The sequence below is a fragment of the Heptranchias perlo genome, chromosome 13, assembly GCF_035084215.1.
Source record: "Heptranchias perlo isolate sHepPer1 chromosome 13, sHepPer1.hap1, whole genome shotgun sequence".
NCBI lineage: Eukaryota > Metazoa > Chordata > Chondrichthyes > Hexanchiformes > Hexanchidae > Heptranchias > Heptranchias perlo.
The window spans coordinates 29819397-29835027 of record NC_090337.1 but is presented as its reverse complement, the minus strand read 5'-3'; the positions used below and the strand labels follow the sequence as shown (position 1 = coordinate 29835027).

Here is a 15631-nt window from a genome sequence, read left to right as displayed (position 1 = left end):
AAGTTAAAGCTGGGACACAAAGCAGGTAGTTTTAATATTTTTGTGTATTTAAAACATTAAGTATAGTATTGGTCAATGTAAATTTTGAAGTGTTTCAAAAACTAACATGCAGCACATATTGATTATATAAGATACACTACATGCCAGTACACCACGATGGATAGTGTTTATAGCAACATCTATAATTAGGAAGAAAACTATATTAAAGCAAACTGCTTTTTGCATGTACGCTAAAGAACAATCTTGCAAGAATCTACAACAATTAAAAAATGCAACAGAAAGTACTGGTAAAGTAAAAAAGATTGTTCGACTATAACAGATTTCACGGCTGTGTGTGTAACATTTGCCCTGGACTTGTACCTTTAATAATATTTCTGCCCCCTGCTGTACAAAAATATGATCTACACTCTGAAATGGTTATGAAAGTTGAATACTTATGGCGATTACGTGATCAAATGAGAACAAGTAATTCTATGGTCTATGGTCTTTTGCCTTCTCTCCTAACTTTGAAATTAATTTAGCATTGTAAAACTGAAAAACTAGCCGAGACTAGTAAATAGCACACTAAAATGCTTCAGGCGACTCACGTTAATCCATGTGTGTTGTTTATGGCCAACTACACAAACTGACAATTCATAAAATTAACTTTTATAGAACATTGCAGTTTTAACAGACATCTCAAATGAGCCAATAATTACAATAATTTAATTTACAAAAATAAACTGCGCTTTTTGCGAATCCACATATAATGTATTATTTATAAATACATTTAAAAAGCTCAGATATTTCAAAGCAGCCCAGTAACAGCACGGGTTTGTTTTATGAAGTTTAAATCGTAACCTTGACTGACACTTAAACTGTAACTTGCACTTCACTGGGTATATTCCAAATAATGCAACACATTTTAAAAGTAAAAGTAATGCTGTACCTTTGATTTTTTTTTAAAAGTATCTATTTTGAGACCATTTCCACAAATGTAGATTTTTGACCATCCAGGACCTAATGGCAGAAAGTCTCTGAAGTTTGGTTTTTAATAGAGCAAATACAGAACTGATCAAAAGAGTCAGTGGCAGTGTAAAAACATAAAAGAAAAATTAAAAATCCTTGTTGAAATGCCCAAGTACATAGTGGTGGGAAGCAGGTTCAATACACCATTCTGCTGAGCTCTTGATCTTAGTATGTGACTGTGGTGAGGTGCCCAGCACAAAGCAGGCACCTTCCCACAGAAAAGGAATAAAGCAGTCCCAGGGTCCTACTGCATGCTTCCCAACACCCAGTTTATAGCAGTATTAGTGGAGAGGCAGGATCAAGAATTTCATATCTTCTCAAAAAAAAATACAATAGAGTCCAGTTAAAATTTCAAAGAAAATTTAATTAAAAAGGGAAAGTTAGTGCAGGTACACACACACACACATCCATTAAATGAGAGGGATAACACAACAAATCTCACTGCAATTTTTAGGCTCCAGAGTCAAATTCCTGCTTTCCATGAAGATCAACAACAGACGTCAGATTCTTACAACAGATTAATGAAGATACCAGAAAATGTATACATAGCCGAAAGACAATAGCACCTGCATGGAAAATACTAACCATGAGCGTAGAAACTTTAATAGCTATCAGGAAATAGAAATTAGTTATTTGCTAAAACTCTACATATGCACCTGAACAGTTAGAATTTCCTTATATTTCTCTGATTTTTTTTTAGTGGGGGGGGGGCAAGAAAGAGGGAAAAAAATCATTCCAGATTTGAAACTTACCTTCCACTGTTCCTTGGGCAGGAGTTTCACCACCACCACATCACCATTCAAAGCTCTATTTCGAGAAATGATACCTTCAATAAAAATATCTCTGTTTCCATCCTAAAAGAAAAATATTAACTGAATTAGTGCCAAAAACATTAATAATAATGCCAAGATAATGTCGAAGAATATTAGATTAGCTGCCATAAGCACGATGCTCGTCTTTCTTTCACAGACTTCAACCTCCACGTAGAAATAGAATACACAAAAATATCAAATTATTGGGGGGGGTGGGGGGGGGAAGTGACCCATGGCCACAACCACTAAAAAGTTTGTGCCCTGTACACAGTCTTTCCCCTGTGTACATAAGGTCTGATTTGGACTTTCCTGTCAGGTTTCTTTAAGAAACAGAACCAGCATCATGCCCTAAAAAACAGAAAGAAGCGAATCATGTGCAAAAAATGACAGAACTACCCTAAGCCAATTTCAAAGAAAGAGCACTCTACCGATGAAAAGTAATTTACCATTCTTCCTCATTTGTTCAATCATCACAACCAAGTAGAAGATATGCTATATCCGTGTCAAAAACTGTAAGCAGGCCTGGAGCATAAAAGTGCTAAAGCATATCATTCCCTTGATTCCACAAGAAAACATGAAACTTGCTCCAAGTAGCTGCCTTACAGCTGGCCTCTAGGGGAACATTGGACAAGTTGGTCCAAGTAGACTGAATTTTATCCTTCTCTGATGGTTCCTATCCTATCAAGGAGTAACGCAAGAGAGAAAGACAGAATTACCAATGCTCATATCCATTGCAGTATCAGATGCAAAATCATAATTTCCCACCCGAGGATGACGATCTCACACTACCGACAAGGCCAGTTTCCCCAAATTCCAGGCACAGAAAAGGCTCTAACTAGAATATATGCTCTCTGCACAGTGGGAAAACTTAATTCTACACATGCATAGAACGAGTCCACCACCATTCAATTTACATAGGCTGATAAAACTATTTGGTAAAGATGGTACAAGCAGATATGTTTTATTTTGTACCAAGTTCAGCTCTCACCACTAACTTCAGATAGTCAGAGGGCACGTGGTCAGTCATAATCAAGTCAGCTCTGAGAACGCATTGGTGAAGTATTGAATTTGCGAATGATAATATGGGTTTTTTGTCTTTAATTTGAAGATGGGGGTGGGGGGGGGGGGGGAAGAGAAAGGATTGGGATTGTTAATGTATGTTCGCTCAGCAAAAGATTTGGATTATTTTTCTCCTGCTGATTAATGCTGTACTGTAGAGTAGATGCGCTTGGTTTCAGCTGCTATGGAGGACAGCTAAATGGCTGACTGAAACATCTAATTTTTCTTTTTAAAAAAAATTTGTTCATGGGATATGGGCGTCGCTGGCAAGGCCAGCATTTATTGACCATCCCTAATTGCCCCCGAGAAGGTGGTGATGAGCCACCTTCTTGAAACGCTGCAGTCTGTGTGGTGAAGGTTCTCCCACAGTGCTGTTAGGTAGAGAGTTCCAGGATTTTGACTCAGCGATGACGAAGGAACGGCGATATATTTCCAAGTCGGGATGGTGTGTGACCCATGGGCCAGCTGCCTTCGTCCTTCTAGGCGGTAGAAGTCGCGGGGGTTTGGGAGATGCAGTCGAAGAAGCCTTGGCGAGTTGCTGCAGTGCATCCTGTAGACGGTACACACTGCAGCCACGGTGCACCAGTGGTGAAGGGAGTGAATGTTTAGGGTGGTGGATGGGATGCCAATCAAGCAGGCTGCTTTGTCCTGGATGGTGTCGAGCTTCTTGAGTGTTGTTGGAGCTACACTCATCCAAGCAAGTGGAGAGTATTCTATCACACTCCTGACTTGTGCTTTGCAGATGGTGGAAAGGCTTTGGGAAGTCAGGAGGTGAGACACTCACCGCAGAATACCCAGCCTCTGACCTGCTCTTGTAGCCATAGTATTTATGTGGCTGGTCCAGTTAAGTTTCTGGTCAATGGTGATCCCCAGGATGTTGATGGTGGGGGATTCGGCGATGTCGGTTGAATGTCAAGGGGAGGTGGTTAGATTCTCTCTTGTTGGAGATGGTAATTGCCTGGTGCGAATGTTACTTGCCACTTATCAGCCCAAGCCTGGATGTTATCCAGGTCTTGCTGCATGCAGGCACAGACTGCTTCATTATTTGAGGGGTTACGAATGGAAATGAACATTGTGCATTCATCAGCGAACATCCCCATTTCTGACCTTATGATGGAGAGAGGTCATTGATGAAACAGCTGAAGATGGTTGGGGGCCAAGGACACTGCCCTGAGGAACTCCTGCAGCAATATCTTGGGACTGAGATGATTGGCCTCCAACAACCACTACCATCTTCCTTTGTGCTAGGTATGACTCCAGCCACTGGAGAGTTTTCCCCGATTCCCATTGACTTCAATTTTACTAGGGCTCCTTGGTGCCACACTCGGTCAAATGCTGCCTTGATGTCAAGGGCAGTCACTCTCACCTCACCCTCTGGAATTCAGCTCTTTTGTCCATGTTTGGACAAAGGCTGTAATGAGGTCTGGAGCCGAGTGGTCCTGGCGGAACCCAAACTGAGCATCGGTGAGCAGGTTATTGGTAAGTGCCGCTTGATAGCACTGTCGACAACACCTTCCATCACTTTGGTGATGATTGAGAGTAGACTAATGGGGTGGTAATTAGCCTGATTGGATTTGTCCTGCCTTTTGTGGACAGGACATACCTGGGCAATTTTCTACATTGTCGGGTAGATGACAATGCTGTAGCTGTACTGGAACAGCTTGGCCCCCACCTGTGTTATGGAGCTGGCTGAGACAGCTCAGTCGTCTTACAAACATTTTTTTTAAAAAGCTATTTTACCACAACATTTACATTAGAGGCGAAGGTGCGGAACACTGCTTCTAGCAGCAGTATTGTTGCAATTGCTTTGCAGCTTGTCAATGATAGCAGCAGTGCCTTACGTGATGATGTCCCAACATAAATTGGGCAAAGTCCTGGTCTTGACAGGTTGAAGTAGTAGATGTAATAAAGTAAAATAATTGTTCTCAGGAAAATTCTTTATTGCTTCATCGTATCTATGACATGAGTTGATGCCTCAAGCATACAGCTGAAAATCTCACAATCGAGGATTTGTCTAGCATTGACAGTTCTGCATCTTAGCATCGCTAACTGTATGTTAGGATAAGCTTTCAACTGCTGATGAGTCTATAAGGAGACACTCCTAAACCAATATCATGATCTTTTTTCTTGTATGATGCATGTTAATATTGATAGCTGGGCTCAAGAGAAGCAGCCCTGGTTACTGAGTCCATGTCCAAGTAAACTAGATCAACCCAAAACAGGAGTCACTACTTCACACAGACCAAGGACTACCTGATGGAGGCAACAAAGTCACCTGATTGCTATTTGGAGACTCGGACACTCGAGGTACACAGCAATAGGTAGCAGTGGACTGAGAGCCAAACCCAAACATTCAGTCCTGAACTGATACTGTTAGAGCCAACACCAGGCAGCAGTCGAATCCAAATGTTCAGACTTGCAAGTGATGCCATAGAAAATTATATGGGACCTGGAGGATCCAGACTCCTCACTGGCCACACTAATTGACTTACAATGTGACTCAGCCAATGCAACTTTGAGTTGACATGCCCTGAAAAAATTTCCCACTAACACTCCATTCTCTACTGAATTTTGGAGCAGAGAAGTGCCAAGTTGGAACTTAAAATCTCTCTATGCCTGAAAGAATAAAGCTTCAATATCCTCATAGGTTCATAACACCTTCGAGTAAATTATTTGGTCCTATTTGGAGCAGTCTTTTGACTTTGAGAAATGGATGTTAGGACATCATTTGAAACAGGTGGTCAAAGTAGATCTGGTTAGAGGCAAACCAACTAGGGCACAAAATACTCAGCAATGAACTGGAGTGGAAAAAACTTCACAACTTTATATGCAAAATAATAAATAACTTTTCTGTGCAATTTAACTGTCGGAAAAATATCTAAACCAGAATCACAGAATGGTTACAGCACAGAAGGAGACCATTCGGCCAATCAAGCCCGTGCCGGCTCTTTGTAAGAGCAATCCAGTTAGTCCCATTCCCCCACTCTTTCCCCGTGGCCTTGCAAATTTTTTCCCCTTCAAATAATTATCTAATTCCTTTATGAAAGCCACGATTGAATCTGCTTCCACCACCCTTTCAGATCATAACTACTCGCTGCGTAAAAAAAGTTTTTCCTCATGTCACCTTTGGTTCTTTTGCCAATCACCTTAAATCTGCGTTCTCTCGTTCTCAACCCTTCCGCCAATAGGAACGGTTTCTCTTTATTTACTTAATCTAAACTCTTCATGATTTTGAATACTTCTCTCAAATCTCCTCTCACCTTCTCTGCTCTAACAAGAATAACCCCAGCTTCTCCAGTCTATCCACATAACTGAAGTCCATCATCCCTGGAGCCATTCTAGTAAATCTTTTCTGCACCCTATCGAAGGCCTTCACAACCTTCCTAAAGAACGGTGCCCAGAATTGGGACACAATACTCCAGTTGTGGCCGAACCAGTGTTTTGTAAAGGTTCAACAAAGATTACTGTGCCAACAGAACCAAGAAACCAATGAAAACAATTTGAATTTTTTTCTGATGTGGAGACAACTGATAAATCAGCTCCCAGTAGATGGCTAGGTCTTTGAGTAATTTTCACTGAGCAACAATGACATTATTAAATTTGTATATACAAGTCAAATAAAAGAGGAAAAGTGTTATCAAAAGAAAAAACAATGGTGGGAATTTGATCATACTCCCTTTCTCCCTTTGCCAATGCTGGATGCTAGACTTATTCACAAGGAACGCATACATTGTTGCTCTGCTCCCCCTCTCCTTGTTTACCAGCCTCTAACTTCAGTAACATAGTACACTATTTTAAGTCAGTTAATTAGTTCCACTCTGCAATCCTGAAGTATGCAAGATGTTGCTAGGCTCCTGATGTACCTTAATTAGCTCCAACAGCTATATATTTATGCTCAGACCTCTATCCATGCACCTTGTAGCTACCTACAGGTAATGCTACTAAGATTGAGTAGACTGAATAAGATTTTATCAGGAATGAGTAGTTACAATTGCAAAGACAGACTTGAGAAGTTCGGGCTTTTTTCACAAGAGATTAAGGGGATGTGATAGCAGTCTTCAGGATTATGATGTAGTAAATGCTGGCATATCGTTTTCACTAGTCAGCGACGAGGGCACATATTTAAGATAGTCAAAAGATGAATTACAGGAGGCTTCAGTTAAAAAAAAAATTGGAAGAGCGTGGTTAGAATGTGAAACTCTGCCACTCAACACTAATGAGGTAGACTCCATAAATTATTTTATGGAATAGGATTGTTGCTTGAAAAAAAATATACACACACACACACACACACACACACACACACACACAGAAGCAGCAAGCGGTACAGAGATATTAGATGAGGTAACTCGTGGAATATAACAATAGCACAGGCTTGATGGGCCAAGTGGCCTATTTCTGTGTTCCAACATTCTATGATTCTCCCTTTGGATTTTCCTTTCCTTTGTAGGGAGAAACTGCAGCCTCAAAAAATGAATAGAGCAAGGATTAAACCTACATTCATTTCACAGTGCCACTGGGTGCTACTCCCCTAATGCTTGATGTGGAGATGCCGGTGATGGACTGGGGTGGACAAATGTAAGGAATCTTACAACACCAGGTTATAGTCCAACAGTTTTATTTGAAAATCACAAGCTTTCGGAGCTTACCTCCTTTGTCAGGTGAGTGAGTGAAGGTTTCTAAAATCCCCTAATGCTACTTCACATGCAAGTATGTTACTTAAAAAAATATCTTAAGTGCACATCCCTAATAACATTTGTTTATAGTACAGTTGTTTATAATGCATATTTCAGACTTCAAAATGTAAAATGGGACATTCTATACCAAAAGTTACCATCCGTATAAACAAAATCAAAAGCAAAATCTGTATAAACTATATGGAGAACACCAAGGAAGTCTAACTAAACTAACTGGTATCAAATACACAACTTTGTTTTATTGGTCCTCCAGTAAATTCTAGTCAATAGCTTTTCCAAGTATTTCAGTTTATATCACACTTGCACAAAATATAACAATTTTTCATATTATCGCAGCTACTAAATACAAAAGTATTTTAAAATCTCCTTGTCATTTTGGGGTACAACGGTCATTTTTATCCAGAAGATTTATATGCAGGGGAGTAGTTATAAATTATTTTGTTTAAGTCAAGCAAGAAAATCCACTGATGTGGGGAAGCATAACGTATTCATTAATTTGTATTATTATTCAAAGACTGATTGAAATAAGTGAATCCCATCATAACTGTTGCTTTGTATGATCATGCGCTGTGAAATAAAGTAGCTTAACAATTCATATCTTGTCTCACATCACCAATTGCCTGTTTGGTCGACCTTTAGAGAGATTGAAGCAGCATACATGCAAATGACACTAATATTCAGTGCAGATCACATTGTTTTTTTATTCGTTCATGGGATGTGGGCGTCGCTTGCCAGGCCAGCATTTATTGCCCATCCCTAATTGCCCTTGAGAAGGTGGTGGTGAGCCGCCTTCTTGAACCACTGCAGTCCATGTGGTGACGGTTCTCCCACAGTGCTGTTAGGAAGGGAGTTCCAGGATTTTGACCCAGCGACGATGAAGGAACGGCGATATATTTCCAAGTCGGGCTGGTGTGTGACTTGGAGGGGAACGTGCAGGTGGTGTTGTTCCCATGTGCCTGCTGCTCTTGTCCTTCTAGGTGGTAGAGGTTGCGGGTTTGGGAGATGCTGTCGAAGAAGCCTTGGCGAATTGCTGCAGTGCATCCTGTGGATGGTACACACTGCAGCCACTGTGCGCCGGTGATGAAGGGAGTGAATGTTTAGGGTGGTGAATGGGGTGCCAATCAAGAGGGCTGCTTTATCTTGGAGGGTGTCGAGCTTCTTGAGTGTTGTTGGAGCTGCACTCATCCAGGCAAGTGGAGAGTACTCCATCACACTCCTGACTTGTGCCTTGTAGATGGTGGAAAGGCTTTGGGGAGTCAGGAGGTGAGTCACTCGCCGCAGAATACCCAGCCTCTGACCTGCTCTTGTAGCCACAGTATTTATATGGCTGGTCCAGTTAAGTTTCTGGTCAATGGTGATCCCCAGGATGTTGATGGTGGGGGATTCGGTGATGGTAATGCCGTTGAGTGTCAAGGGGAGGTGGTTAGACTCTCTCTTGTTGGAGATGGTCATTGCCTGGCACTTATCTGGCGCAAATGTTACTTGCCACTTATGAGCCCAAGCCTGGATGTTGTCCAGGTCTTAATGCATGCGGGCTCGGACTGCTTCATTATTTAAGGGGTTGCGAATGGAATGGAACGCTGTGCAATCATCAGCGAGCATCCCCATTTCTGACCTTATGATGGAGGGAAGGTCATTGATGAAGCTGAAGATGGTTGGGCCTAGGATACTGCCCTGAGGAAATCCTGCAGCAATGCCCTAGGGCTGAGATGATTGGCCTCCAACAACCACTACCATCTTCCTTTGTGCTAGGTATGACTCCAGCCACTGGAGAGTTTTCCCCCTGATTCCCATTGACTTCAATTTTACTAGGGCTCCTTGGTGCCACACTCGGTCAAATGCTGCCTTGATGTCAAGGGCAGTCACTCTCACCTCACCTCTGGAATTCAGCTCTTTTGTCCATGTTTGGACCAAGGCTGTAATGAGGTCTGGAGCCGAGTGGTCCTGGCTGAACCCAAACTGAGCATCGGTGAGCAGGTTATTGGTGAGTAAGTGCCGCTTGATAGCACTGTTGACGACACCTTCCGACACTTTGCTGATGATTGAGTGTAGACTGATGGGGCGGTAATTGGCCGGATTGGAGATGGGAGATACTATTGTTATATCCTGGGTATATAGTTAGATATGGGGCAGTATGGGCACACCCCTAAATGGAAGACGCTTAGACCACTTACAGGAGTGACTAACACCACTGTACCCAAGAGAATATCTAAGGCAAGACCCTAAACTTGTAACAGTAATGCATGTGGTGAAAGTGGGAAATGCTTATTGGATAGCATCCAGGATTGCTTTCTGAATCAGTATGTTTCTCGTTCAACAAGAAGCGTTGCTTGATTTAGTTCGAGGAAATGAGAGAGGGCAAATAACTGATGCGAGTGTAGAACAACAATTGGAAAATGGTGACCATTGCATAGCTAGGGTCAATGCAAGAATAGAAAAGGATAATAAAGAGTCAAAAGTAAGTGTGGGAGACTGGACAAATGTCAAGTTCAGCAAGATAAGAATGGATCTGGCCCAAATTAACTGGATAGAAGAGTTAACAAACAGGTTGGCAGCTCAGCAGTGGGAAATCTTCAAAAAAGAGATGGATAGAACACTAGATAAATATATTCTTATAAAGGCAAAAAGGGGGTGTATCAGAGAACAGTGTTTTGTGGATAAATAGATTAAAACTACATAGGAAGGCATATGATAAAGTTAGGATTTACAATACTAAAGATAATCATAATGAGGAATATAGAATATGTGGAATTAAAATGGCAAGAAGGGAATATGAAAAAGGTGAGCAGATAACCTAAAAGGAAATAGTAAGGGCTTTTAAAGCATGAAAAAAGTATAAGAAAAGTTAGAAAGGGTAGGACCACAAGGATGAGAAAGGGAGTCTAAAATTAGAAAAACTCAAGGTGGTTAAGTCACCAAGCCCAGCTCGCATGCACCCTTGGTTGCTGAAAGAAGTCAGACAGCAGAGGTTCCAGCCACAATATCTAAATCCTCAGTATATGCAAATTGTGCCATCAGACTGGACAGCAGCTAATGCAACCCCTTTGTTCAGGAAGAGAGAAAAAGATAAACCGGGTAACTATACAGCAGTTAGTCTAACATCTGTCATGGGCAAACTCTTTAGCCCAAATTTTAACCTAGCCCACCTGGCAGGACCGGAGCAGATTCAGGTGGGACGCCCGTTTTAGACCCCACCCCATTTTACACTCCATGGAAGTCAATAGAACGTAAAATCGGATAGGGTATAAAACAGGCCCACTCCTCACTCAGTAAACCCACTCAGTAAAATCGGGGCTTTAGATTCCATAATTAAAGATAAAATGAGTGAGCACTTAGAAACATAATGGATACTCAAGGACAACCAGCATGAATTTGTCAAACACAAATTGAGTTTGACAAATTTAATGGAGTTTTTTTTTGAAGTGACCAATTGGCTCACTAAAGCAAATGCAGTAGCTATAAAGTGTATGTGGTTTTTCAGGTGGCATTCAGTAAGATGTCTCACAAGAGACTGGTTTCAAAAATTCATGTATGGTACAAGAGGAAAAGTAACAGTATGAATAGAAAGTTGATTCATAGACAGGGAACAAAGTTAGGATAAATGGATGTTCCTTGGACAGGAGAACGGTTTTATGTGCTGTAGCCCAGGGTCAATGCTGGGTCAACCTTTGTGATTGATTGATTGATTGATAGATATATATATAAATAAATAAAGGAGTACAATCTCAAAATCTGCTAGGGGACTGTAAACGACTTCAGGAAGTCAAAGACAGGGCAGCAGAATGGACAGACAGGTGGTAGAAACAATTTAGTGTGGATAAGTGCGAGTTAAAACATTTTGACAGAAAAAACAAGGATTAGAAATACACACAAAGAACATAGAAAGGGGTTCAAATGCAGAATTCCTTAAAAGTGAGTATTCAGGTACAGTAAAGTCATAAAGAAGGCCTTTTGGGTTTTATAAATAGGGACATAGAGCATTACAGTAAAGTAGTAATGATAATTTTCTACAAAACATTAGTCAGGCCACAGTTTTGGGCACCTTGTTATAGAAAGGACATTAAAGCCGGAGAGCATATAGTATAGATTGACCAGCATGTTGCCAAAGACATGGAACACTGGGATTTTTTTCCACGAGAGCAGAGAAGGCCAAGAAGAGAATTAATGGAGGTTTTTAAAATTATGAAGGTTTTTGAGTGAATAGGGAAAGACTATTTCCTCTGGTTGGGGAGTCAGTGACAAGGGGTTATCAATTTGAAATAGTCACGAACAGAATGAGTGAGGTTGGGAGAAATTTCTTTGCACAGAGGGCTGTTAGAGCTTGGAATATTTTGCCACAGGAAATGGTTGAGGCAGAAACCACTGCATCTTAAGGGAAAATTGGATAAATATTTGAAGCAGAGAAAAATACAGGGCTATGGGGAGAGTATGTGGCAGTGGGGTTAGTTTTTGATTACTCTAACGAAAAGTTGGCACTGACACAATGAGCCGACTGGCCTCCTTCTGTGGTGTAAACTTCTTTGGTTCTTTGTATTTGGGCAGCACTTGGTGTTGGTGATGGACTGAATTGCTTGAACAGCACATTGGCACAACCAGTGTGGGCCACGGCCTATTTTTTCCCCAAGATTCTTTCAGTGACTGGTGTCATATTGCTTCCTGGTAACAGCCCCTTTTGTTATCAAGTTACTCCCTACAATTCTGCAATCCACGTTTTCAGGCAGGGTTCTCTGGTGTAGTCGATCTCAATTTTTTTTCCAAGTCATGATTAAGACACAATAAAATAATCCCTTAAAACAATGATTTCTACAAGTTCTTAACATTACCAAGAGCACCAATACTTGTCTTTTCCCCTTTTAACTTAAATTAAAAATGAATATTTTGTGGCAAGTTATAAGAGGTCAGTAGTTGGTGGTATAGGTGATTGATCCAGTTCCAGTGGATGAATTCTGGAGTTCAGACTCCACAGGTCAAATGTTGATGATTTGAACAAAAATTAAAATGTTTACAATCATAACTAAAGTCAAGAAGAAAATTCTCATCTGATTCTGGAGGAGACAGAAGCTGACACTAGTCAAGGCAGATTCTAGGAAAGGTACACTGATAAGAATAATTCCCAAACAAAAGCAGTGCTCAGTAATTTAAACCTTTCAGGGTTTCAATATAGCATTGCACCTTTTCAGCGTAACATCTTGAAAGTGTGAGTCTTATTGCCTAACAAGGATTGTGTCTCGCATTGTCGTACAACAAAATTATTGGTCAAAACACTGCAGTAAAGTCTAAGCTACTTCCCCAAAATAAGTTATCATATGGATGTCATAGATGTTGACACATAACAGAAATCAACAGTATTGGTTTAAAATTAATATATGCAGAAGACATTGACATCCACGCTTATTCTCCACATTAGAGCACTGTGAAAAGCAAGCAACGCGTGGGGTGCCCACTGGAGCTACGCTGGTAGTCAATGCTTCCGCCATAAATGTTTATAATGCGTACCTGAAGACATATCTAAACTGACGATTGGCCCAACAGCCACAAGACAAATGACAAACTCAACATACAAGACAGATGCAAAAATTACTTTTAATTATAAAAGATTTACTGTTTTCAGAGCAACGTATGAGGTATTCCCGGCGATTGCAGCCAAAACATGCCAATGAGGCCATTGGGTTTATATAGATGTTTCTCACAATTTCTGTTGTTGCTAAGCTTTATTGGACAAATGCAGCACATAGTGAAATCACAAAACACAAATCACAAAACGGTATCTTTCATGTGATGCTCCAAAGTCAAAATTTACTTCAACTTGTAGTGTAAAAATATATCACAGGGAGGAAGTATTAAACACAAATCTTCTGAAATAATAAATAGTTATAAAATGCATTTGGTCTACAAGGGTCCTGGACAAGTGGAAGGAACACTTCGCCAAAACAAGCTTCAACATACCTTGAAGATAATTTTTTTTTTACTTACAGGAGAAGGAATAAAGGCTTCATGGTACTTTTTAGGATTTATTCTCAGCGGACCCTGTAAACGCCAACGGAAAAAGTGAAGATCTTAATTTTTGAAACCAGAACATTTCGAATCATATGTTAAACATTTACTGCTTCGCATAACTTGTTCACTTTAATGTCAAACAGTAAACTGGCATGGGCCACAATTATATTTTCAAAAATCCATAAAAGCATATAAACAATGTGAAAATGTAGGTAGAAATTTGCCAAGCAACGGTGAATCATAATTCAATACTGGCCGAATTAAATGGTTTCCAAAATAACACTTTCCTCTCACTGGAGTGCCTTGACATTACAACAGTGACTGCACTTCAAAAGTACTTCAATGCTTGAAAAGCACTTTGGATATCCTGAGGTTGTGAAAGATGCTATATAAATGCAAGTCTGTCTTTCTTTCTTTTAAAATACTGCAGCCTGCAATGTAATATACATCATCATTAATTACTCTCTAAAATCATGCCACCACACAAAAACAACTTTCACCACTTTCCACATGGAACCAGAGGGCAGCTTTCTAAAGGCTTAGTGCATTACAATACTAAGGCACACATACACAATTTGACCTTTTTGTTGCTGTTATACTCTACTATCATTGAGGCCAGTAAGTAGAATTAAAAATCACAGCTACCAAGATCTCAGTTACATTAGCTTGCTGCAAAATACATTCTTGCCACTAGGAGAGCGCTCTCTGCACACTTGCTTACAGGCATGTGGTGAGTACAGGCATGTGGTGAGTTCTGCTCTGGCTGGTAAATTTTTCATGTTTTGAGCTTGCAGATGGAAATGTCCATGCTCTCCAAACATTAAAAAGATGCTCATTTATATACTGCCATGGAGCACTTTTAACATCTGGCCCAACAACCCCCTGGAATTATATTGTACTAAGTCTGGAGCCCAGGTGGTGCATGGTGGCTTTCCCTAGGAGGGTCCACAAGAACACAGTTTTTGAATGATATCACGACCTGACTAGAGTTATACAGTCATTTTTGCATTGCTGTCAAGCAGGATCTTTTTCACAGAAGCTGTAACCTGACACTTCGCTCCACCTCCTTGCAAGCAAGCTACAATGCTGACCTATGGGGATGGTAATGTGGAGTAACAGAGAGTCGCCTCGCTCACACAACCTCGTGTAGAACTACCTCCACCTCCATATCCTCAACCATCCAACAGGTGGTTGTGTGCTGTAATCCTCCATCAATTGCCTGCACCTTGGGTTTCCTTATCCTTCATTTTTGCCAGGCTCGTCTTAGTTCCACACCCCTTCAGCCTTAGCAAAGTGCTGGTAATGGGTTAAGAAGCTTTTTGAGGCTTTGAGAATTTTTGTCACCCTATTGTGACAATCCACTTTAATTGTTCCCAGTTCTTTAAGTTTCACTTATATGCAGTTTTGCACTCCCACTACAGAGGCTGGGTATTCTGTGGCAAATGACTCACCTCCTGACTCCCCAAAGCCTTTCCACCATCTACAAGGCAGAAGTCAGGAGTGTGATGGAATATCTCCACTTGCCTGGATAAGTGCAGCGCCAACAACACAAGAAGCTTGACACCATTCAGGACAAAGCAGCCCACTTAACTGGCATCCCATCCACCACCTTACACATTCACTCCCTCCACCATCAGCGCATCTACAAGATGCACTGCAGCAACTCGCCAAAGCTTCTTCGACAGCACCTTCCAAACCCGCAATCTCTACCACCCAGAAGGACAAGGGCTGCAAGCGCATGAGAACACCACCACCTGCACATTCCCCTCCAAGTCTCACACCATCCTGACTTGGAAATATATCGCCGTTACTTCATCGTCACTGGGTCAAAATCCTGGAACTCCCTACCTAACAGCTCTGTGGAAGTACCTTCACCACACAGACTGCAGCGGTTCAAGGCGGCAGCTCACCACCACCTTCTCAAGGACAATTAGGGATGGGCAATAAATGCTGGCTTCGCCAGCAACGCCCACATCCCAAGAATAAAAAAGTGTGCTCCCTAGATCTGCATCTGAATTTATGATAATGGGCTGCCCACAGAAAACTGGGTGCAAAAAC

General features: G+C 41.1%; 1 protein-coding gene across 6 annotated transcripts in view; it reads right to left on the bottom strand.

Annotated features, from left to right (window-relative positions):
* Window positions 1-15631, bottom strand: part of dis3l2 (DIS3 like 3'-5' exoribonuclease 2) — a 289590-nt gene that overhangs the window by 227847 nt on the left and 46112 nt on the right. For all 6 annotated transcript variants that reach the window (XM_067995258.1, XM_067995259.1, XM_067995261.1 and 3 more), the window contains 2 exons: window positions 13550-13603; window positions 1761-1862 (listed from right to left, as the gene is read on the bottom strand). In XM_067995258.1, the coding sequence (XP_067851359.1) occupies window positions 1761-1862; window positions 13550-13603 (156 nt within the window). The remainder of the gene's footprint in view (window positions 1-1760; window positions 1863-13549; window positions 13604-15631) is intronic.